Source organism: Neopsephotus bourkii, unplaced genomic scaffold, assembly GCF_033783945.1.
Source record: "Neopsephotus bourkii isolate Nb327-2 ecotype Australia unplaced genomic scaffold, CSIRO-AGI_Nbou_v1 NB_1183, whole genome shotgun sequence".
NCBI lineage: Eukaryota > Metazoa > Chordata > Aves > Psittaciformes > Psittacidae > Neopsephotus > Neopsephotus bourkii.
The window spans coordinates 4,912,081-4,935,822 of record NW_026901668.1 but is presented as its reverse complement, the minus strand read 5'-3'; the positions used below and the strand labels follow the sequence as shown (position 1 = coordinate 4,935,822).

The following is a 23,742-nucleotide window of genomic DNA, read 5'->3' as shown; positions in this document are numbered from 1 at the left end:
ATTTGAACTCTCTCCATCATCTCTAGGAAACCAATTTAGCTGTAATTAAATCACTGTAGGGATGTTAGCAGGTTTTCTTCAGTTCGGGTTTCTTCTCTCTGGGCTGTATTAAGGTAGCACGTTTTTTATAAGTCTTAGCATTTATCTTTGATCCTGTCACAATCTCTTATGAGAATTGCATTAACTTTTCCTCTCTAATATCTGGCTAATGGCCTGACTAGCGAAAAAGCAGGTCAGGTATTTACATGGCCTGTATCTTTTTCTTGAACTGCAGGTCTTGGTCATACAAGAAACCTAGGTTGGTTTTTTTTGTTTTGCTGAATCTGCCACTTTCTTGGTTCCTGGTAGCAGTTACCTGTGATGCTGCATGAATAGAAACATTTAACCATGCTATTGTAAACAGTGCATGAGCTCCTTTGATGCTGTTCCTTATTTTGTGAAGCAGGATACTCTGCCATTGTTATCCCTCCTTCCCTCACCCTTCCCTATTTTCAAGTCTATTCCCCCAAAGCCTCTGTTGTGTGAGGTTTGTTGCGACCATTACCTGGCTAAGCCACTTGAAAACTGTAGTACATTTAGAAGGTCTGTCTGTATGTACGGATGGATGCATGCATGAAGCTTTTTAAATAATCAGACTCATTGCTAGAATTAGGAAACAGTAATGCGCATTCTTGGATCTTGTGCCTACCCTGCTGTAAGAGCACTCTGGGTGATGAGGATTCGATCAGCTACTGCCAGTTTGAGCCAAGATTTTAACTGTGGCATGCAGTGTGCTGCCATATGGCAGTGGAAGAACATGAGACCCTAGGAAATCCAGCAGTGGTTTAGGAAAAACCTTATTTCTTAGTATGTGGGTTGTGTCACTGTTGTTAACACAACTTTGTTGTCAGGGTGAAATTATGATGGAAATTCTGTAGAAGTATGCTTTGCTTGGTGATGTTACCCATGGTGACTTTAGACTAGCTGTCTGTGTGGATTCACCAGAAGCATGGTTCTAGGTACTTCTGGGCTTTTAAAATATCTTTAATGCTTCTGTCATTTTGCTCCTCCTGTTGGGAAGTTGGTTGTTGGTTGCATGCCTCCTGGGGGGAAGAGAGAAACAGACATGTATGCAAACACATCGTATTTACTGACTGTATACGCTAAAAATTTGACATAAACTCTTTAGCCATACAGTGACAGGAAATTAACATCCACAGGTCTTCAGTCTTTTACGTAATTAGAAGAGTGAGAGTTCTTTTAATCAGTTGACTGAATGTGTTCTGACTCCTGTTGCTTTTTGTGTTTTGAACTTTTTTAAAAAGAAAAAGACACATGATACTTTTTATTGTTTATCTCTATTGTTTATTGTTCACATCTGCTTTTAAATTTAAAGACTTACATTTAGCTCCTAGTCATTGACAAAGCAAATCTTGATGCACATATCCAGCCTACTTACATGTGTCAGAACGTAGGTCAGGGAGGGACTGAATCCAGTCCCTGGTAAACCCAGGCAAGAACCAGCAGCTGAGAATGGTCCACAAGGTATCTTCATCATGTGCTAATCATCCTGTAACAAACTCTATGCTGCCAGTGAAATACTTAAAACTACAGGAGGGAATAGATGGTGGAACAGTGTCCAAGGCTAGCCATACCTTGGAAGCCTTGAAGTACGAGGTCCAGAAGAAGGAAGAAAAATTTCTGTTGGTACACAGCAGCCTGACAAAGGGAAAGAACTTGCCTGTGCACCCAGATTTAGTGACCAGGTTAACTCTTGGTGTACTGTCAACAGAACCACTTTAGTCTGACAAGGGAGATGAGGTGAGACCTTTGGAAACATCAGTAGCACCTCATGTTCTGCCTGGAGCGGAAGCTGACCTCCAGAGCTTTAGGGAAGAATCCTTGAAAACAAATGGTGCATCTCAAAGGGTAAATAGATATGAGTAAATAAAGGTTTAGCTGAAATACATGCATTTTTATAATAATAGTGAGCTTTTTTTTCTTCTTTTTTTTTGTGGTCTTGTTTTTTTTTTTTTGCAAAAAAATGCAAAGGAATTAAGTTGTGAATGTGAAAGTATATCCTTTATGCTGATATCAGAACTTAAGGGAATTCTAAGGAGCAAAACCTGATGTCAGTTACAACCGATTTTGCAGAGAAGCTGCTATAGAGTAGAGCATGTTGTGTGTCATCTTGCATCTTCCTTTCAGAGTAAGTAGATCTCATGAAAGGAAACATATATTTGCAGCAGACAGATTAACTAGGAAGGTGATGAATATTTCTGGTTCTTATTTAGAGGCTTTTGGGTAGTGTATTCTGCATGGGATATCTTTGTAGGAATGGGAGAAAGGAATGAGAAGCAGAATGGTGTCTGAAAAGGACAGATAGTCAAGATGTTTCCATGTTCTGTGTCGATTTAAAGTGTATGTGCACCATTTACACTAACCTTTCAAATTTAAAAAGGCTGTAACCTGAGTGTCAGCTTATGTTTAGAAATAAATTACTTTGCCAAGTACTGCTGCGTTTTTCCTCAAAATATTAGGGTCAGGGTTGCTGGCCTTCTTTTTACAAAAGGTTTGCAAGAATGTTTTTTGATGTGTCAGAGTCACCTGAAGATTATCAGGGATTTTTGAGATTTTTTTTCTGGGAAGATTTCTGTCTGTGTATGGGTGAGAATGTATCAAGTCCCCTCTTGTGTTTGGTGAAACAGAACAGGGGCACTGTTGTTTTCAGTGAACTTGGCAGATGTGCAAGTAGGTGAACTTCAGCATCGCACCTTCCACCCTTCTCCCAACAGCAAAACTAATCACGCTTTAAAAAAGATTGGACATAAACAGCTGTCAGTGCTTTGGCATCTCTTTATGTAGTGTCTGGGAATGAGAATCACAATATTAATTTAATTCATCCGTTTTGCTTTCTTGCTGTCAAGACCATGAGGATAAGACTATTTTGATAAGGATAAGCAACCCTAAGTTTCATGGGTTGAGTGCCTTGTGTCCAGCATTGGCTGGCTTGCAAACAATTTCCAAAGTGAACATTCTGCTGCCCTTTTTGTGTGCCCTAATCTACAATATAGTCCTAAGATAGACGCTTCACATTTTTTTATCTGCAGGAACATAGCAACTGTAGCTTTTGTAATTGTGGTGTGCACCAGAAGGTGACAGGAATCCAATTTCCCTCTTGGTCTTGGTTAACGCGCCCTGAGGTTGCGAATCTTTTCTGTTCTCTAATCAGACCCACTCTTTGAATTCTGGGGTAAAGATATCTGGCAGGGTTTCACTGGAATAGATGATGTTCAATTTTTTGGAATTCCATTCCAGTAGAGCTCCCTGCTCTATTCTGGAGTCCAGGTCTTACTGTATAATCTAGTAATGCTTTTTTTCTGATTAACTATTCAGGTGTGAATTATGAAAATGTGAGCAATTGCTGCCTCTGTTAATGAAGTCTAATGTGTCTGCAACAGTGCTTTATCAGATTAAGGCAGCTCTTGTAAAGGCTGACTTTTCTGTAGCTATTATAAAGCTGACATTCAAAGCTTTCCTTATGCAGACAGGAATTGGTGCTACAAGAAAGCTCGTTCTTCTGGAAGCTGGCTTTACAGCTTCCATTATGCTGATGGAGAAATCACTGTGCTGAAAGATGTGCTTGCCTGCCTAGTTCCTGATCAAACTGCCCCATTCCCGACTGTCAGGCAGTGACACTGTTAAGGAGCTCACTCTGTAAATGTTGCTGTCTGTCAGCCCATGTCAGTCCTTAACAGAAATCGCAGAAAAGAAATTCAGAGGAAATGTTCCTTGCTGAAGGCTACAGAGGTTACTCCAAAATTCTTTGTTTTAACAAATGTGAGGTGGGATTTTCCTGTATTTCTGCAGTATGCTTTTCCATATTTGGTTGTTACGTACCTAGAAGTAATTGCTGTGGTATTAGTGTTTGTGCTGAAATAGGGGGAGATAGGAAAGATGTCATCTATCTATCTATCTATCTATCTATCTATCTATCATCTATCATCTATCATCTATGACAGAGAGATCCTCCAGAGGTTAACTTTGCATTAATGAATCTTCAGTTTGCTGTCAGCTGTAGCCAGGAATGTCAGCCTTCTCAGCCAGTGTTTCACACAGAATACTAGATATAGGGGCTGATTGAGACATCATTGGTAAACGCATCTCATTTTATTGGATTATTTACACGGAAGTTGATCCCTCCAGAATTTCTAACGTTTCTACTATGCCTGAATACAACCCTTATTGGAAACACCACATCTTTTGACAAGAGTAGTGTACATATTCCTGCCCTCTCTCACGTTGTGATTGCCTTAAAAGTGTATCAGCATGAAGTTGGGCAGATTGCATTTTACTGTTCTTTCAGCAGGTTAGGTTCTGCTGCAGGATTTACCAGTTTTCGTGCTGCTTTGAATTAATCTTTTTCATTATGTATGGTTTTGGATATCACTCTTGGAGTGGTAGCTGCTTTGGAGAAGGCTTGATTCTCAGTTGCTTTTCAGTGGCCTATGGCAAGGCTATTGTAGTGAAACAGATTGATTTCAGTTGCTACAAGTTGCACTGCAGTACATTTAAATGTTTACTGTCAGATTATAAACTTTCTTTCACAGTTCATAGTGTCTGTCTCTGAGTGTTTTTGGACAGTTTCCTGTGATCTTGTAAGAAATCTTTTTAGCTGGCATTTCAGGCAGGATGCAGTTATCTTTCATACAAAAAATGTGTTTATAACTATCCTTTTTTCAAACCTTTTCCTACAGTATTGTGTAATTCTCATCTGTTCTTTTAATGGTTCCATTGTCCTCCTTTCAAGCTTTTTCATAATCTATAGACAGCATTTTCAACTGGTGTAGCAGGTAGGTTGTGTGTCTCTGTACTTGCAAAGCTGCTATGGAAGTCTCTGGATATTTACGTGAAGTTTTTACTTTGGCTGACATTAATTTGTTGGATTGTTGTTTTTCTCATTCAGCTTTCAGATAGGATGCTCTTTGGAAGTTTGTGTTCTCTTAGTGAACAGAGAACAAGAAAGTTTTGTTTCACAAATGTAAAGGTATACAAGTGACCTTGGGGAAAAATGGTTTAGCACTGACTTCAGTGGTTTTGTTTTTTAAACACTTGCAGTTTATAGTCTCTTTCTTTATAAGCTTAAGTAAGGGGTCCTGCACTGGCAGAAAATGCCAAAGGTTTTTGAAACCTTCAGGAGAGTTTGCAAAGTAAAAGCTGTCAATACATTCATGTCACAGTTGGACAATGTTCCTTGTGGTTACCACCATCTTTAAGGTTAAGGGATGATTTATTTGTGACTATATTTAGAATCACAGTAGAAGAGGAAAAAAGTAACAGGTTTATCACACAGAGGCAAAAGGATGCTGGGGCACGAATTAGCAGGGCTCATTTGGAGAGCTTTAAACTAGATTCAAAGGGGGATGGGGTTGTAGCTGGGCTTGCCTCAGTGGGACAGCGCTCCGGAATTGATGAAGACTGGGAGGCCTCCTGTAATCCTAGGGTGAAATCGGTGTGCTCGGCTCGCTCCCTGAAATGTCTGTACACCAATGCGCGCAGCATGGGAAATAAGCAGGAGGAGCTAGAAACCTGTGTTAAGTCAGGAGATTATGACCTGGTGGCAATTACAGAGACGTGGTGGGACAGCTCACATGACTGGAATATAGTCATGGAGGGCTATGTTCTTTTCAGGAAAGACAGGCCAGCCAGGCGGGGTGGTGGGGTTGCTCTTTATGTGCGAGAGCAGCTACAATGTGTTGAGTTCTGTCTGGGGACAGATGATGAGCGAGTCGAGAGTCTGTGGGTGAGAATTAAGGGACAGACTGGCAGGGGCGATACTGTTGTGGGGGTCTGTTACAGGCCACCGGATCAGGGTGAGGAAGTTGACAAGGCCTTCTACAGGCAGCTGAGAGCGGCCTCACAGTCACAGGCCATGGTCGTCGTGGGGGATTTTAACTTCCCTGATGTTTGCTGGAAGGACTACTCGGCAACCCAGTCGCGGTCCAGGAGGTTCCTCCAGTGTATGGATGATAACTTCCTCATGCAAATGGTGGATGAGCCAACCAGGAGAGGTGCGCTGCTGGATCTCATCCTCACTAACAAGGAGGGTCTGGTTGAAGGAGTGAAGGTTGAGGGCTGTCTTGGTTGCAGTGACCACGAGATGGTGGAATTCAGGATCTTGTGTGGTAGGGCCAGTAGAATAGCAAGTAGAATCGCAACCCTGGACTTTAGCAGGGCAAACTTTGGCCTCTTCAAGCAATTGCTAGGGGAAATCCCATGGGCTAGGCTGCTTGAAGGTAAAGGGGCCCAAGATAGTTGGTTGACGTTCAAGGACTGCTTTTTCCGAGCTCAAGATCGGAGCATCCCGACACGTAGGAAGTCAAGGAAGAGGGTCAGGAGACCTGCGTGGCTAAATAGGGAATTGCTGGGTATGCTAAAGTGGAAGAGGAGAGTTTACAGGTCATGGAAGGAAGGGCTGGCCACTTGGGAAGAATATAAGGCTGCTGCTAGAGGATGTAGGAAAGCAGCTAGGATGACTAAGGCCTCCTTGGAATTAAAGCTGGCGAGAGGGGTCAAGGACAGCAGAAAGAGCTTTTTCAAATACATGGCAGATAAAACTAACACCAGAGGCAATGTAGGCCCGCTGATGAACGGGACGGGTGCCCTGGTGACAGAAGATACAGAGATGGCAGAGTTACTGAATGCCTTCTTTGTCTCTGTCTACTCTGCCAGAGGCAGTCCTGAAGAGCCCTGTACCGCTGAGACCTCAGATGAAGATAGGTCAACGGAGCGGTCTGCCTTAGTCGATGAGGAATGGGTTAAAGACCAGTTGAGCAATCTGGACATCCATAAATCCATGGGTCCAGATGGGATGCACCTGCGGGTGCTGAGGGAACTGGCGGAGGTCATTGCTAGACCGCTCTCCATCATCTTTACCAAGTCTTGGGAAACGAGAGAGGTGCCTGAGGACTGGTGGAAAGCAAATGTCACTCCTGTCTTCAAAAAGGGCAAGAAGGAGGACCCGGGTAACTATAGACCGGTCAGCCTCACCTCCATTCCTGGGAAAGTGATGGAACACCTTATCCTTGGTGCCATCTTAAGGCATATCAAGGATAAGAGGGTTATGAGGAGCAGTCAGCATGGCTTCACCAAGGGGAAGTCATGCTTGACCAATCTCGTAGCCTTTTATGAGGAAATAACACGGTGGATGGATGATGGCAGAGCAGTGGATGTGGTCTGCCTTGACTTCAGCAAAGCGTTTGACACGGTCTCCCACAGCATCCTTGCGGCTAAATTGAGGAAGTGTGGTCTGGATGATCGGGTAGTGAGGTGGACTGTGAACTGGCTGAAGGAGAGAAGCCAGAGAGTTGTAGTCTATGGGGCGGAGTCTACTTGGAGGCCTGTATCTAGTGGAGTGCCTCAAGGGTCGGTACTGGGCCCAGTATTATTTAATATATTCATCAATGATTTAGATGAGGGAATTGAGTGTACTATCAGCAAGTTTGCTGATGACACTAAGCTGGGAGGAGTGGCCGACACGCCAGAAGGCTGTGCTGCCATCCAGCGAGACCTGGACAGGCTGGAGAGTTGGGCGGGGAATAACTTGATGAAATATAACAAGGGAAAGTGTAGAGTCCTGCATCTGGGCAGGAACAACCCCAGGTTCCGGTATAGATTAGGGAACGACCTGTTAGAGAGCAGTGTAGGGGAGAGGGACCTGGGGGTCCTGGTGGACGACAGGGTGATCATGAGCCGACACTGTGCCCTTGTGGCCAAGAAGGCCAATGGCATCCTGGGGTGTATTAGAAGGGGGGTGGTTAGTAGGTCGAGAGAGGTCCTCCTTCCCCTTTACTCTGCCCTGGTGAGACCTCATCTGAGATTTGTGTCCAGTTCTGGGCCCCTCCAGTCTAGAAGGACAGGGACCTGCTGGAGAGAGTCCAGCGCAGGGCAACTAAGATGATTAAGGGAGTGGAGCATCTCCCTTATGCGGAAAGACTGAGGGAGCTGGGTCTCTATAGTTTGGAGAAGAGGAGATTGAGGGGTGACCTTATTAGTGTATATAAATATATAATGGGGGAGTGTCACGAGGATGGAGCCAGGTTCTTCTCAGTGGCAAACAATGATAGGACAAGGGGCAATGGGTGCAAACTGGAACAGAAGAGGTTCCACTTAAACTTGAGAAGAAACTTCTTCTCAGTGAGGGTGACGGAACACTGGAACAGGCTGCCCAGGGAGGTTGTGGAGTCTCCTTCTCTGGAGACATTCAAAACCTGCCTGGACACGTTCCTGTGTAACCTTATCTAGGTGTTCCTGCTCCGGCAGGGGGATTGGACTAGATGATCTTTTGAGGTCCCTTCCGATTTCTAACATACTGTGATACATGTTGTCCTCATGGAAGATAAGATTCTACTTCTGAAATTCCTAGTACAACACTAGTCTGGTGCAGAATGTTGAAAAACTTGTAACTTTTCAGTTATGTTGCTGTCTGAAAGAAATATTCCATGTAATTTTGCTTGGGCTGCTGGAGGGTCACTGAAAGTTTTTTTTTGTTCTTCCTGATTAATTTGTATTATGAATGAGAAAAGGTGTTTCCGCCACTTCCTTCACTTTGCTGTTTCCAGGGTAAAAGATGTTTTTCCTAGTGTGGATTGTCTTAATATCTACTTCTGCTTATGGATTCCTAATAGCAACAAGGTCAAATGGCTGGTGATAAATGCTATTAGAAGAAAAAAAAGTGGGAGGGAGGAGGGAAGAGTTTAGATTTATCTTGTAACATGTTGGTTTTTTTGTTTGTCTGTTTTCTTTCTTGACAAATCTCTGTGTCAGTGGAAATACTGAAACTGGTTCCATGGTTAGAAAGGTGTATTTAGTTAATATTCAGAATATTCCCAATTTTTAAAGTCTAACAATGATGTAACGGAAGTTCTCATCTCAAGAGAAATACTGTAGGGTTATGTTTGTTTGTTTCCAAAGACTTTCTTTTCTTAATCTGATGCTTTTGTTTGGTTTTGCTTTTGAGAAGTGAATGCAGAGTAATGCGTGGCGGTAGTGTCAGCGATGTCAGAGTTCTTCCTGAGTTTTATGTGTGCTGGCTCCAGGAATACTTTCTGTAACCCCAATAAACAGCTAATTTTAGCAGCTGGCTTTTGTAGCTTGAATTATTTGATTTTTTTCTGGAGTAACAGAGGTTACAGTGCCTACCTGTGGAACAAAGCTGAGAGCTGAATAAGCATAGGATTGCTGTTTCCACTGAAGGTGGATAAGAGCTAACCTGCCTGCTGGTGTATTAGAAGATGGCTACTGCACAGTGCCTGCTGTGGTACCAGCTCCTTTCAGGTGCCTGGGAAACTACTTTTCTGTCGAGGACATCAGTCACTTCCATTTTTTGAAAAGCTATTAGCAGTTTAACAAAATGTTTACAAAAGCAATTCCATGAGCTTTCCGTTTTGGGTGTGATGAACTTATAAGAATCTAAAATCTTTTTTTCGGCTTTTTGTGTGTTGTTAAGTACTTTACTAGGTGGTACGTCTGCATGCAACAGTAATATACTTCTAGTAACATTTAAAATTAATGTTTCTGGGTGAAAGTACTTTAAAACACAAAGAATAACACATGTCTAATCTTCTGGTTAAGTAAACTTGTATGAATCTCTTAAGTGAATGCGTGTTTGCACTGATTTACTGTGGTGAGTTTCTAGCAAAGAAATTAAGTGCTGTGATTTAGATTAATTTTTCAAGAGAATCTTTGTGACTGCAAGATCTCTCTTGAACGTACTTTATGTAGTGTCTAAGAAATCATATCTAACTTGTTTTGAGTGCTGAAGTGGTGTCACAGCAGCATTTTTAGCATTTTGGTATCTCAGTGACATTAGTCTGAAATAGCTTTTCTGTTTGTAAGAAGTGTTTTTCTTCCAGATCTGTGGCACAGTGTCTTGCTTATTGAAGCAACTCCAGTAGAACACTGTCGACTTTGTTACATAGTTTGTATTTTGTGCTGTTTTTGCATAAGCTGAAATAGAAGAGAGATTTTATCTGTAACTTGTATTTTAGAAATTATCTGTAGGTGGTGTTTTGGTAGCTAACTTCAATTATTAATGCTGCTGGCTATCTTTCCTTGGCCTGTTTTCCTTTACATATGTGTTTTAAAATATTCCATAGCAATATTGTTGCTAGCTTTGGTTGTCATTAGAAAAAAAACAGAGAAAGTGAGAGTAAGAGAGAGAGTGCGCTTGAACCTCTTGAGGACTGCTCACAAAATCAGCTTCCATAAGCTTTGTGAAGTTACTCATGATGTTGTATCTACTATGAAATAGTGTGTAAATGACAAAATGCGGCTCACTCTGATCTTGTTTTCCATTTGAAACTCATGGTTAAAATAAACATTTAAAACTATTTCTTGTATCTTTTCCTGTACTAACTTGTTTCTGAAAGGAAAAAAATTATGTATCTTTTCTTTATTAAGCTTTTACTTTTTTCTTTCTATCCTTTTTCAGTCTTCTTTGCAATGTTAATTTTTTTGGTCTTTTCCCCTCCACCCACTTGTACTATTTTTACAGTTTCTTTTGTAAGTGTACTCTTCTTTTGAGACTAATCTTACATCTTCTTGCCCAATTATTATCTCACAAATGTGCCATAGGGTTTGGAAAAATTGATTCCTACTATCTGGAAAACCTTACTTCCAAGCAGAAGGTGAAGCTAAATGAAACCTAGTGTGAAAGGAAAGATACTGGAATATGTAAGATGCTGCTGCTCTTTGGACACTATTTGTACTCTTTTCATCTGATGGGGAGAGGTCAGATCAGGAATGTTTCAGTGTTCTAGTTTTCATTTCAGTTGAGCCCAACAGTGGCTTGAAATAGTGTATACTGGAAGAAACCGGGGGAAAAAGTGAGAACTATAATAGGAGTAGTCCCAAATTACAGTAGTTCAGCCACAAGAGTGGATTTCATCTGTTTCTTGCTCCTCTATGCGATCTTGGCTGCTAACACTGGTCTCAGTCCAGTGCCCCTGAAGAGTTACCTACTAGCACTTATAGACCAGCATAATGTTATCAGTGCAAAACTGTGGAATTTTATTGTGTGTGCTATCAGAGTTCTTGTTTAAAGAAGTAGAGGGGAGGAGGAACTGCACTATGATGATACGGTACTGTTCTGTTTTCTTAAGAGGTTACTGCTTTTGGAATTATTTAATGAAATTAATCAGCTGGTTAATAAGAAGCATATTTGGATTGAAATCTTTGCTTGACCTTAACAAAGATTTTTGTTTTGGACCAAATCCCAGTTTGAGAGAAAATAAAGACACTTGAACCAGTTTTCTGTGCAAGTGTGATTCTTTTGTTCCTCTTAACCAAATTGGTCCCATTTGGTGTGTTATTGCTGTTCCTTCAGAGTTCTGTTTAAGCTTTGTGGTCAGTAATGATTTCATGATGTTTCTGGGTTTTGGTTCTGACTTTGAAGGAGGGCTGACAGGAACACCAAAGGGACCTGCTAGTCAAGGTCATGATCAGAATCATTTAGTCCATCTACCTTCCTGTTTGCAAGATTATTTTCCCAGCAGCAGGGTTTAGAAACCGTGTCCTATAGAACCTAGTAGTGCTGAAAAGATAAAAAAATACTACTGAATGGGCTTTACATTTTGGTTGTCTCTTCTGCTTGGAAAGGTAATAGGTAAAGAACTAGGGCCAGTTAGAAACAAGAAAGTAAGTTAAGTTTTGTAGATAAAAAGCTATGGATTGAATTTTTTTTCCTCTTTCTCTTTACTGTGATAATATAACAACGGAAAAGCAAGAATAGAAGTTCCTTTTGAGTTTAAATATTGGAATTTAAATAAAAATTGTTTTTTTGTGTGTAGGAATTGAAAAGATGGTGGAGAAGTGTAAAGGTAGTAGAATACACTTTATGCTAATGTGGGACAAAATATTTGGTGATAAACTAGGCATTTACTAAGTTAGTTTTTATTGATGCAGATTTTAATATGTTATTCTTTTTGATACAGATATGGTTCTGAACATCGTGAGCACGTGACTTCAAAGATGGACGACGGGATCTTTTATAAGTTGTGATTGGCCTTAAGCTGACTTTTAACTGTTGAACAACTTAACAGGATTTCTCTCATTCCTGATTTATGCCTATATAGTTGCCTCACACCACCAGCTTAATCATGTATGGAAGTGCTCGGTCAGTTGGTAAGGTTGAGCCAAGCAACCAGAGTCCAGGGCGTTCACCAAGGCTGCCACGGTCACCACGCTTGGGCCATCGTCGAACCAACAGCACAGGAGGCAGTTCTGGGAGTAGTACTGGGGGTGGCAGTGGGAAAACCCTTTCAATGGAAAATATTCAGTCCTTAAATGCTGCCTATGCTACATCTGGCCCTATGTATCTAAGTGACCATGAGAACGTGGGTGCAGACACCCCAAAAAGCACCATGACTTTGGGCCGATCTGGGGGGCGGCTGCCTTATGGAGTTAGGATGACTGCAATGGGTAGCAGCCCTAACATTGCTAGTAGCGGAGTTGCCAGTGATACTATTGCATTTGGAGAGCACCATCTCCCTCCAGTGAGTATGGCATCCACTGTGCCTCACTCACTGCGCCAGGCCAGGGATAACACAATAATGGATCTGCAGACGCAACTCAAAGAAGTACTAAGGGAAAATGACCTGCTCCGCAAGGATGTGGAGGTGAAAGAAAGCAAGCTGAGTTCTTCCATGAACAGTATCAAGACCTTCTGGAGTCCTGAGCTAAAAAAGGAGAGAGCTCTGAGGAAAGATGAAGCTTCAAAAATCACCATTTGGAAGGAGCAATATAGAGTTTTGCAAGAAGAAAACCAGGTTTGTCATCTAATGTCACTGCTGTATTAATGCAGTGGCATGATTGCATAAGTTCAATAAACTTGCATGTTATGTTTAAGCAGCTGAGTTATATTGGTGCTTTTCTCAGGCAGTTCGTATGAATAAGATGCATTTTCAGCTCGCCAGCCTCTTTTTAAATGTTTCTTGTCAGACTTGCAAGCCACTTCTTGAGCACTCAGTTCTCCTGTGTGTTGTGTTATTTTTCCTTGAATTGATGCTAACCACTCAGTTTACTTTTGGATGTATTTTACCCTGTTCGTAATTAATATTTCTATAATATTTACCTCTTGCAGCATTCCTTGGAACATTGATCCCAAATACAACTGAACTGTTGCTGAATGTTGACAGATTGCCAGTAAAACAAAGTTCACATTACACTGGTCATATTTTAGAGCTCCAGTTAAAACCTCCAGAGCTTCAGTTTTCACAAACAGATATAAATTGTGTTCTTGGCTATACTTAAGTAACACCGTTTAATACCTGTACATCTGTTCTTTTGTCACAGGCTGTGCAGTTCTTGTTATGCAACTATCATAAAGTACCCTACCTTTTTTTCTTCTTTTGTAGTGGTCTGGCTACTTAGGGAATAGGCAAAAGATCAGAGGCTCTTGGCTGTCTAGTTCTTCTGTCCCTCTTAAAAGCATCCCTAAATTAGAATAATTCTGAGAGGTAGATTAAAATTGAGGTCTCTTTGTACTCAGCTGGGTTTATTAAAAGCTTTTTTAAAATGTTTCCCACCTAGAATGTTTTGCTAGTTTAATCTGGAAGTAACTAGTTGTCTCTGAGTTAGTGTCCTCCTGTTTCTCAACAAATGTGAGTTAGGCATCTCTCTGGACTCTCCAGTAAGGACCCTCATCACTCTTATAGAAAACAGGCTCAGAGTCCAACTCCAGAGTTTCCTGAAATTAAGTCAGCTTTCACTGTGATAAAATTACTTTCCCTCTTGAGATTTTTAAATATCTAAGAAAGTTTAATTAAGTAGTTTCCATAATTCAAGCATGATCATGTTCTTGAAGCTCTTAAGGTATACTTACTGTTTTAGGCAGCACTTTTTCAAGATTTGCTTTAAAAGGTGGAAGAGGGGAACTGCTGGAGGGCAAAACCAGCAGTGGTTGTACTTGACATGTTATACTCTACTTTCAGGTGACCTCTCTTAAATAGTAGATTCCTTTTGGTTAGTGGTAATCTGCTACACTGAAGCTGTCTGCGGTTTTCCTTTCACTTCTTGAAGAACTGAGTTGAAGAAAGTTAGTTGCTTTTCATGACTTAGTATGAAATAATTTAATAAACTTGTGTCATTTTATAGTTGTATTCTTACTGAATGGTAAGTATCACAATAGAGAATTTATTTGCTAATATGTGTGATATTTTGTACTCATTTGTGCGTGTCTTCTTGGAGTGAAGAAAACCTAAAGCTGAATACTTTTATTATGAAAGTAGGATTTTGTCAGAGAGAGTATAATCTGGTGAAAATTTTAGTTATAATGGTATAGTACCAGTATAATGAATACATGAAATATCATTCACTCAAGTTTCGGGTGCTCTTTGTATTTCAGCTGCAGGTCAATATTTTAATTCTCAAGTTTTTTTCATTTTTAGGTTCTGTTTTCATGCCAAATGTAGTATCTTAGACTATAGTAACGTTCTGAAATCAGTTTTGACATTTTAGGATGCTGTGGAAATCTTGCAAGAAAACTGCAATGAATGTATGATTTAGAATGGATTAAGTGGTTAATGAACACATAGATTGGAGAACAGTGCTTCCTCTATCTGATTTCTTTTTTTCCTTGTTTTTCCTTTATCCCCTAATTAAACATTTACAGATATTTCCAGGCTGCTGTTCTCTAGGCAATCACTGTAATTACTACCACACTGGTAGAATTGTATAACTTTGGCCCAAAAAAGAAGGGTGCAATTTAAAAGGAAAAGGGTATTATTGCAATGAGCTGTAAAAACTAAGAATGCTAATTAATAGATTATAGCTAGCTAACAGTATGTCTTAATTAAATTCTGAATCCATTGTGTCTTTTATAGCCTTTTGGAGTTGGTCACTTCAGCCCTTTATAAGGAAGATCTGTTTAATAGGATTTGCTGTAATTAAACAGACTTCTCTGTTTAGAGACTGAACAAGGGATTTCTCTGATTTGTTTGGGGACCAGAAAAATCTCTTCATTATCCTTCCAGCCTCCCCATAAAATGAGTTCCAGTATAATTTCAGGAACTGATGTTTTTGATCTAAAAACATGTATTTTAACACATCACTTTTAATAAAGACTTCCCACATGTGCAGAACTTGTGCTTTGTATTAAATTTAGCAAAGGCCAAATGCATTGTTAATAATTGACTCAACTCATGGAGCCAAGGTGCGGTGCTGATTGACTCACCCTGTTATCTGGTAGTTATCTCAATCTCTTTGCTGTGATCTTGGCTCCTCTTTATTCCTCTATATACTTGATTGTCCCTGATTGTTTTTGGTTTTGTTTTTTTATTGCTGTTCTTGTCACCTCAACTTTGAATGATTGAATTGCCTCTTGGGTTTGGAAGCTGTTAAAAGATTGTTGAAAGTTGTTAAAAATTGTTAAAAAATATGTGAAGATGTGACCTCTGGTTGATTGCTAGCTCAGCCTCTTGTGAAAAATGCTCCAGTGTCTGGGTTTTCTTTCCCATTTCTTAAGAATGTGTGTAAATAAATCACAATTACTGATGTATTGCTTACTGGTTTCCAAGAAATTTTCTGGATCCAATGAAGATCAGAGGAGTCTAAAGAGCATGCTACCTGTCCTGAAGCAATTACATCTCTCTTTGGTTGTCGTCTTAGGGCAATAGGTAGCAGGGATATTTTGGATATAATACTGACAATATCATGCACATGCCCCCATACAGCTTTCACTTGGATTGAGAGTGCTTTAGACTTGCTGAGTTGTGGTATATTCACCAGCTGTGGTGCAGCACAGCTTCATTCCTCAGTTACTCTGAGCAAATACTACAGCTGTGGGGTGTAGCATATGCTCCTTCATTTTCTGTTACTGATCTTGAAGAGCCAGAAAATACTTCCTTTTCATAAATGGGGAATGTTATTGTCATCTCATTTTGAAAAGCTCAAAACTAAACATGGAAAGTATTCCCGTAATTAACATAGGTTCTTGGAAAAATACAATAGATTTCAGTGCAGTGTGGATTAGTTGCCCAGTTATACTTTGCAAGAAGCCAAAAGGAGAGTGCAAGTGATTTCTCGAAGGTTAACAAACCCCTGTATATCCAAGGAGAATTGATGGTGCCAATGAATAGGAGCTTGGTTTTGGCATGGTATCCTTCTCCTCAGCATGCTTTAGTAGGAGCTGTATTTTTTTTTTAGTTGAAAAGTAATATTTATTATTTTTTTAGTGTGTGTGGTTTAAGGTTTCCTTGGAAACTTCTTCCTTAGAAGCCAGAAGAGGGAAGGAAAGGCAGTGGGTATTTTTTTGTATTTCGATAGAAATAATTTCTCTAAGAATTGGACCTGGCCTGTGTGGAGCTTGAGAACAAAGGAACTCCTCTAAGTTGAAATTTGCTTATACCAAGGTGATTGTCCTTTAGAATAAGTAGTGCAATGCAAATCTGATGTGACGCCCTGCATTGAAATTTCCCACATTCGACTGATCTGTGTTTAAGATCCGATTTATGTTTCAGCTGAAATAATGTGGTACTGCTGAAAACATTGTTACTTTGATCTATTTCTGTGGTCTTTTTGTGGCTAGAGGCCTTGGATGTCTGAGTGAGAGGGTTTAACCACGAAAATATTTCTGAAAGGAATTTCACCTTGTTTGAGGTAAGCACCTGAAGAACATCCTACTTTATTGTGATGGAGAAGTATGATAGGTGTGCTCCAGTATTTCGTTGGTGTTCTTCTCCAGAGTCAGAAGTTCTCTCCTTTGCATAATAGTGTGGAATGAGCATCTTACTTTTCGAAATAGAATTGTCCGTTTGTTAGCCTCTTAAATGCATTCGGTGCTGCTCTTAAGACTGGCTGAGCTTCTAATGCATACATTGTTTCTCTGAAAATCAGATTAATTCTCACTTCTCCATTGATTTATTTTTTTAATTAAATAAAAAAAATGAATTTGCCTTAGTACTTTATCATTTTATTGCTAGTACCGTTCCTGAGCTGGTTAGTTGTTGATAGAAAACTAAACTTTCTCCCATTATGAATGTTTAGTTGTGCAGTATGCGTTTCTACAGTCAGTGGTTTAAAGGCATTATCTGTATCCCACAGCATTACACTTAAATAATTCTTTCGGTGGCAGATGTCTGTCGACTTTCTAGAATGTTGCTGGCTTTAAGGTTCATTCTGTCTTCAGCTGCATCATGAAATTATCACATAATTCTCTTTTAGAATAACTCAAAGCTATTTCCTCAAGAGTGCTTGATATCTGAGGCATTCTGTGTTCTGTTTGCAATTGCATAAGGAAATAAAATCAGACTTTCTGTGTTTATCTAGGTTCCCCAATACATCTTTTCTCCCACGTTTCCTATTGAAGTAAAATCTAATACCTTGATTTGCTTTGAACTGTAGCATACGTTGAACAGCTGGTCTCTACTTGATCCATTAAACAAACAAGGGGAATACTACCAACTTGAAAGCAGCTTCTAGTAAAATGGGTGATGTCAGTGGTACTGTTGAACTTCTGTAGTTTAACTGTGCCTTTTTGCCATTAACCTGGGGGAAGGATTAATTTAAATTCTGGACAATTTGAAATACCTGCCTTTTTTGTTTGTTTGTTTGTTTTGGGGTAGTGGTTTTTTTGTTGTTTTTTTTTTTTTGTCCACTGTGTGTTCAGACTATTCAGACATTATGCTCCTAATTAGGGTTGCAGTTTATTATTCCACCATTCAGTATGTATGTTACTGAGAAGTCTTGTCTGCATTGCTGTATTTCTCTTGAAGACATTTGTCTCTTTTGACATTATTGTAATTCTGATGGTTTTAGTTTCTGACTTTTAGTTTTTTACTTTGTCCCTTGAGTGTTCCCTAAAGTGTGAACTATTTATCTTGAAACTGTAAGGCTCTGGTTTGGAGCAGGCTTCCTTTTAGTTGCTTAGTGATCTTATTAATAATGTTGATAGCAATAACACAGAGGTACTCTTGAATTATAGTTCATTTTAGCAATGGTCTTGTACTGATACTATAGCTAATCTAATACCAAATATAGTATTCTCATATGTCTTTACGTGGTATTAAGTCGAAAGAAGAGAAGCAGAGTCAGAAAGAGCACAGTCACTTTTTATAGTGGAAAAAAAAATACAAGTGCAAAAGCATAGTTGATTTCCTTCTGTGTGAATACTACTTGTTATATCTAAGCGATTTACTTAGTGCTTGCAGTAGTTGAACATTGGACTGCAAAGCAGAAGTGGGTTTTCTGGTTGTATTAGTAGCCTTGAGAAGCAGGTTGCAATGATCAATTTCTGTAAACCTCTATTATAACTTAGAGCTCCTAGTAAATCACCAAAAAACCCCTTGATTTAGTGATCATTCTTTTTACTATTACTGCTGTGAATCAGTCGTTCTCTGTTGTTATATTGTGTTTTGTATAGTCACTTGCTTCCAAAGAAGCAAAGTGTTCTCCTTTATTTATCCTGAGGGAACTATACTATTTTTTTTCCTATTTATAACCTGGACTAAATACCAAAAACTTCTGTACTGATTGGGAAAAATTGGAGTGTACCAATATACAGAATGTATTGCAGTTGCAGAATCAGTATTCACATTTAAACCATAAAGAAAAGAAAGACTCTATGGAAGGAGTAATTATCAACATCTAGATCAGTATTTGAAGAGATCTTATGATAATTTGAATGTTTGTCAGTTGACCTCCATTAAAAAGTTCTTATGAATTCACCCTTGGAAGAGAGTGGATTATTAAAAAAGCAAAAAACAAACAAAACCCCAACACACCACAACATCCTCTCTCCCCTCCCCTCCCCAACCCCCCAAAGCATTAAAACAGTCTTTTTGTGTGTGTGATCATTGAAATGAGCATGATCAAGTGCCAAAATGCTGGCATAGAACGCTGTTAAGAGGACATCTAGTGATCATTCATTAGAAATCGGAGGAGTTAAACTTATGTATAACAGTTACGGGAATAAATACCATGTGACTGGCTTCTTCAGTTTAATTTTAGTAACTTCGTTTGTAAACTGGATTGCTAAGTAATGTATTATTCTTGGTAAACCGAAGATTTTGATGGCTGTTGCATTTAAACTGTTTATTCATCTATATGCAAGCTTTTAATTCTTTAAATTTTTCATTCATGTACTACCACTTTTTCCTATTGATATTTAAATGACTCAAATATATATGGTGTTTAAATGACTCAAGTTTTGCTTTTCCCTGAGTAGGGGCTACTGGTTCAGGATCCTCTTGAAACTGGGAAAAATTATTCAGTCTTTGCTGCTTTATGCTGCCTGCAGTTCCTATATGGATTGCTTTTAATATCTAATTATCTTTGTTGCTAATTTGCAAAATAAATACTATAAGCCAGCAAGGGTGAGCAGTTGTTTAGAGGCAGTTAGATTCTTCCTGAGTTTGACTCCACAACATCAAAAGGAATTTAAAGTCAGTATGTAGTTTCATAATGATCTTGAGCAGTTCAGAGCAAGCACACAGAACAACACCAGGGGGTGATGGCATTTCTAATCTCATGCATAACACAACGAAAATACACTTTTTGTTGAGGGGAAGGAGAAGGGGGTAGAGATCAGCTGTCTAATACAACATCTTTTGCAGTGCTCTGCAAATACAGCAGAGAGGTGGAGAACAAATTTTACCTTTTTTTAAAGGTGCTTTGTTTACCACCTGTTGCTGTATGATTTCTGCATTGTTACCAGGTTCTGTATTGTGCTGCTGTGCGTTTCAGTTTCTGCAGTGGTAGCCTTTCCTGCTTCTTCCCTTCTTTTCCTCATTTCACATCCCTGCTCTAGTGTGCTGAGGAGGGAAACTGGGAGGCAGCCTAGGTTTGGAAAAACAAATAAATGGTAGTCCAGAATTACCTAACCCTCACCAGTATTTGTATCAAAGCTAAGTATGGCTTTATTTTTTTCTGGCCAGTATATACTACATCATCATTGTATCCTTGTGAGCAGCACTATCAAGGAGTAGGCACTTTGCTAAATACTCTTGCTGTTAAGTGATTCACAGTTGCAGGCCTTCTACAAGAGAAAGTATGCTTGACACTGAGTTTACGGGCTTTTTTGATCCTTCTTGTCAGATGATCAGGTACCAGCTACCTTGAGCTGTTAAATTTTGAGGACAGATGGTCTTCTAATTATAAGTTGATGTGGCTTCCAAAGAATACAGGGTCATGCATTTCCTTCAATACTGCTGTCACCTGTTTCTAAGATTAAATCAAGGCAGCGCATGAGCTACAACCATTTTTAGATGAAAACCTGATTTTTCTTCAGGTAGTTTGTACAGGATATGGTTCTTTCACAGTAGTTGATTACTCCTGTTGGGGGGCCAGGGGGGGCGTAGGAGAAGCAAATCCTTCCTTTGTAATGTAGTGTGATGGGGCTTGCATACCTTTTTCCACTACAGGAGTTATGAAATTGTCTGGAGCTAAGGGTCTGGTTTTTTGTGGAATCGTGTCTCAGATGCCAAATACTTATTTTTGACTGAGGGGAGGGAAAAGCTTTCTGAACATGCATTCATGTTGTAACATGTCTTTGAGGACCTTTAAGTGCAAGAATGCTCATTTAAAGCTTAACCTATTGGTAGACTTGGGTTATTTTGGACCAGAAAGTCCTGACACTGGAGACAGCCGTGTGTCCTCTAATAGTACTCCTGTCTTGCTTTGAGCAAACAAACCTTTCTTTTTGATTATTTTTTTTTATTTTACTATTGGAATATTGGTTAGACTTACCAGACTATAGGTGAATATCAGTCCTCAGATGAACAGAAACAAAACAGCAAGCAACAACGTAACTTGAGATCACTAGAGCTTTCATCATTAGAGAGGCAAGATACCCACACAGCCTATGCCAGCATCTGATCTCACAACTGTAAGCCTCCATGAGGCTTACTGTTATGGTTTCATCTCTTTTGAGAGATGGAAACATCTATTAAACATTTGATTTGCTAGAGGACCCAGGGCTTTATACCAAAGCTCTGAAACTCTTACTGGAAATGCTATAAATGTGAAAAGCAACACAACTAAGAAACACCAACCTGCTCAAAATTAAAGCTTTACTGTAGAAGATGCTAGGTGTCCAAAGACAATCCATAAAGAAGCAATAGATAGATGAAAAGACATTGTCTTTAAGAGTGGTCACACTTTTGCAACTGAGTCTAGATCCTTTCAGTTGAGCTAGATGTTACGATTGAAGGTTTCTATTGCTTTCTTGCCAGCATGCTGCAAAATGAAATTACTTTTTCTGCGTTTCAGGAACTGGAAGGTGCATCTCATGCACACAAATGAAAAGTAACTGTGAGGTTTTTCTCTTCCACGTGAGGAAAAGACGGTCTCATAGCTGCAGTGTAGACTTAAAAAGAGAAAAGGAGCATGTTGGATAAGATTTGCTCCCATGTCTTTTTAGGTTAGGGTTTGTTTCTTGCAAGTCTTAGTGGGCATAATTGTTTATCTGATTGGCAAGAAATCCCTCAGTAAGTAAACTTCATTATTGGTCTGGATTTTGCATCAACTAGAAATGTACATATAAAGTTCCTGAAAGTGGTTTTGGTTTCTATGGCAAGAGGTTTCAGTAATTCTTTGCTGGATGAGAGAAGTACATCTATAGAGAGGATGACAAAAGCTAAAAGCTTCAGGCTGAGGATTAGTGCTAATAGGTGAACCGATGAATCCCAGAATAATCCTAGAGAAAGGAAATGGGCAGAATGAGCAAGCATAGTAAAGGCTTTTAATTAGGTTGTTAGGAAACACTGTGCCCTGTGCTGGAGACTTAGAAAGTAACTTCCTTATTTTCCTCAACTGGAAAATGTGGAGAATCAGATTGTTCAGTGATTCGTTACTCGTCTCTGTTTGATTTAGGAGTACAAATGACAGTGTTGTGTTTACTAGGTAGAGCATAGTTAAACATGACCATTTTAGTGTCTTTCTGATTCCTGCTACTAAGTAATCCTGATGAGGAGGGAGAGAAGGACTTTGGGAGGAGAGGGCAGAGGTTAAAATGTAGATAATTCTTTGATCTGACCAAGTATGTCAATCTTTGTATGTTTTACATTAGGAGAACAAATATGTATTTTTTTAAGAAATCTTCCCTTTTTCTGTGTGTCTATATATTAATTTTAACAGATGTACTTGCTTGTGGAGATTTGTCCGGAGGAATTGTACGAAAGGCCCACAACCATAGATGTGCTTTTTTTGTGAGGATAAAGGAATTCCCCAGTCTTCATCAGCCTTTATATCACTTGAGTAAAGTCAAATTATTCTGTCTGTGGCAGCTTTGATTTGGAGGATTATTTTTAAGGCTCTCTCTGTCAGACAGTGTCTCATGGGTCAGGTTTGACCATATGATTGTGAGCCTGTTAATGTGTAACTGTTTTAATAGATCTGTGAGCCTAGTTACTCAGAGGAGGGACGTTTCTAAGGAAGCATAGGTATACTTTCCTACAAGAAATAAATAGTGTGATATATATGTACAAGGCAGTACATTTTTATGGATGAAGAAAAATGAGAAAGTCAACCATTTTGTAATGCTCTTTGCAGAGCGTGTTTGGACCTTCTGATCACTTCACCATGCCTGGGAGGTTCCAAAGAATTGAATTATCTGCAATAATTTATTTTGAGGGGGAACCCCAAAAACCCCACCTTGCAATAAAATGAGTTAATCCAAACTTTTATTAACACTGAATTAATTATGATTTGAACTAGCAGATCATTTTGACAGAAAGAAAAGTTTTGGTCATGATTTCTGAGCAGCTCTGTGCACATGACCAAACAGTTGAAGGAAGCGTGGGTACTACTGTGTGTCCTCGGGTTACAGTTTGTAACACTTTTTGCAGTTGTGCTAGTGAGATCCTACTAGCAGTTCCACAATCTAAGCCATTTTAGTTGGAAATAATATACAGTGTAACTACTATTACCATATCTTATGTTTTTGAGCTTTTTAAAGTCTTTAAATAGGTTTACAAATTAACTTTAAAATTGGGCTTTGCACTTAACATATAACAGTTGAACAAATTGAGTCATACTGCTGTTAAGTTCTCTTTTCCCTGTCCTAGAAATAAGATTCAAAATCTAATTTTGCTATTTAAAGAAGGTTCCAAGTTATCATTTCTATCCAGGAAAAGCTTTTACTGTTTTTCTTCTCAAAGGCTGGGAATGCATTCAAGACCAGCCTGCTAAAACTGCATGCAGTGTTTTCTCAAAGCAGAATCAATTTAGTGTGTACTTATTCAGAAATCATTCCTCTCCTTTCCATTTGGCTGAATCAGCTCAAATCTGTATGACTTTAAGATGTCTGAGGTCTGTCTCTTTTTTTGACTGTGTAAGAACTGTCATTCATTCATATTTAGCATCACTTTCTTGCTAATTGTTTAGAGTGGTTCATGTCAGACTTCTTTAATCTGAAAGACAGGGAACTTGTGGAAGAAATCATTAATTCACTTTCTTTTTTATTTAATACAGTTAATGTTTGGTTTTTTTTTTGTGAACTGCTGGATGCTAGACAGTCTTTGGAGACTGATTTGGAAAAAGTAGATCTGTACTTCACAGGTTGAACCTGTTAGCAGGTTATTTGGTACAGTAAGACCTGATTATAGATAGGCAGTAGTTGGTGCTGGGACCCCTTCATATATGCTGTGTATAGTTTGTTTAACTCTTGACTACATTTATTCTGGTCTCTTGCATCTAACATTCCACACACATGTGATTTATACTATCTGAAGGATTGATACTTAATTCAGTTCTTTATTTCTCCACTGG

General features: G+C 39.3%; 1 protein-coding gene across 11 annotated transcripts in view; it reads left to right on the top strand.

Annotated features, from left to right (window-relative positions):
- Positions 1-23,742, top strand: part of ERC1 (ELKS/RAB6-interacting/CAST family member 1) — a 287,154-nt gene that overhangs the window by 1,962 nt on the left and 261,450 nt on the right. For all 11 annotated transcript variants that reach the window (XM_061364024.1, XM_061364022.1, XM_061364019.1 and 8 more), the window contains exon 2: positions 11,973-12,806. In XM_061364024.1, coding sequence (XP_061220008.1) covers positions 12,138-12,806 — 669 coding nt within the window. In that variant the 5' untranslated portion in view covers positions 11,973-12,137. The remainder of the gene's footprint in view (positions 1-11,972; positions 12,807-23,742) is intronic.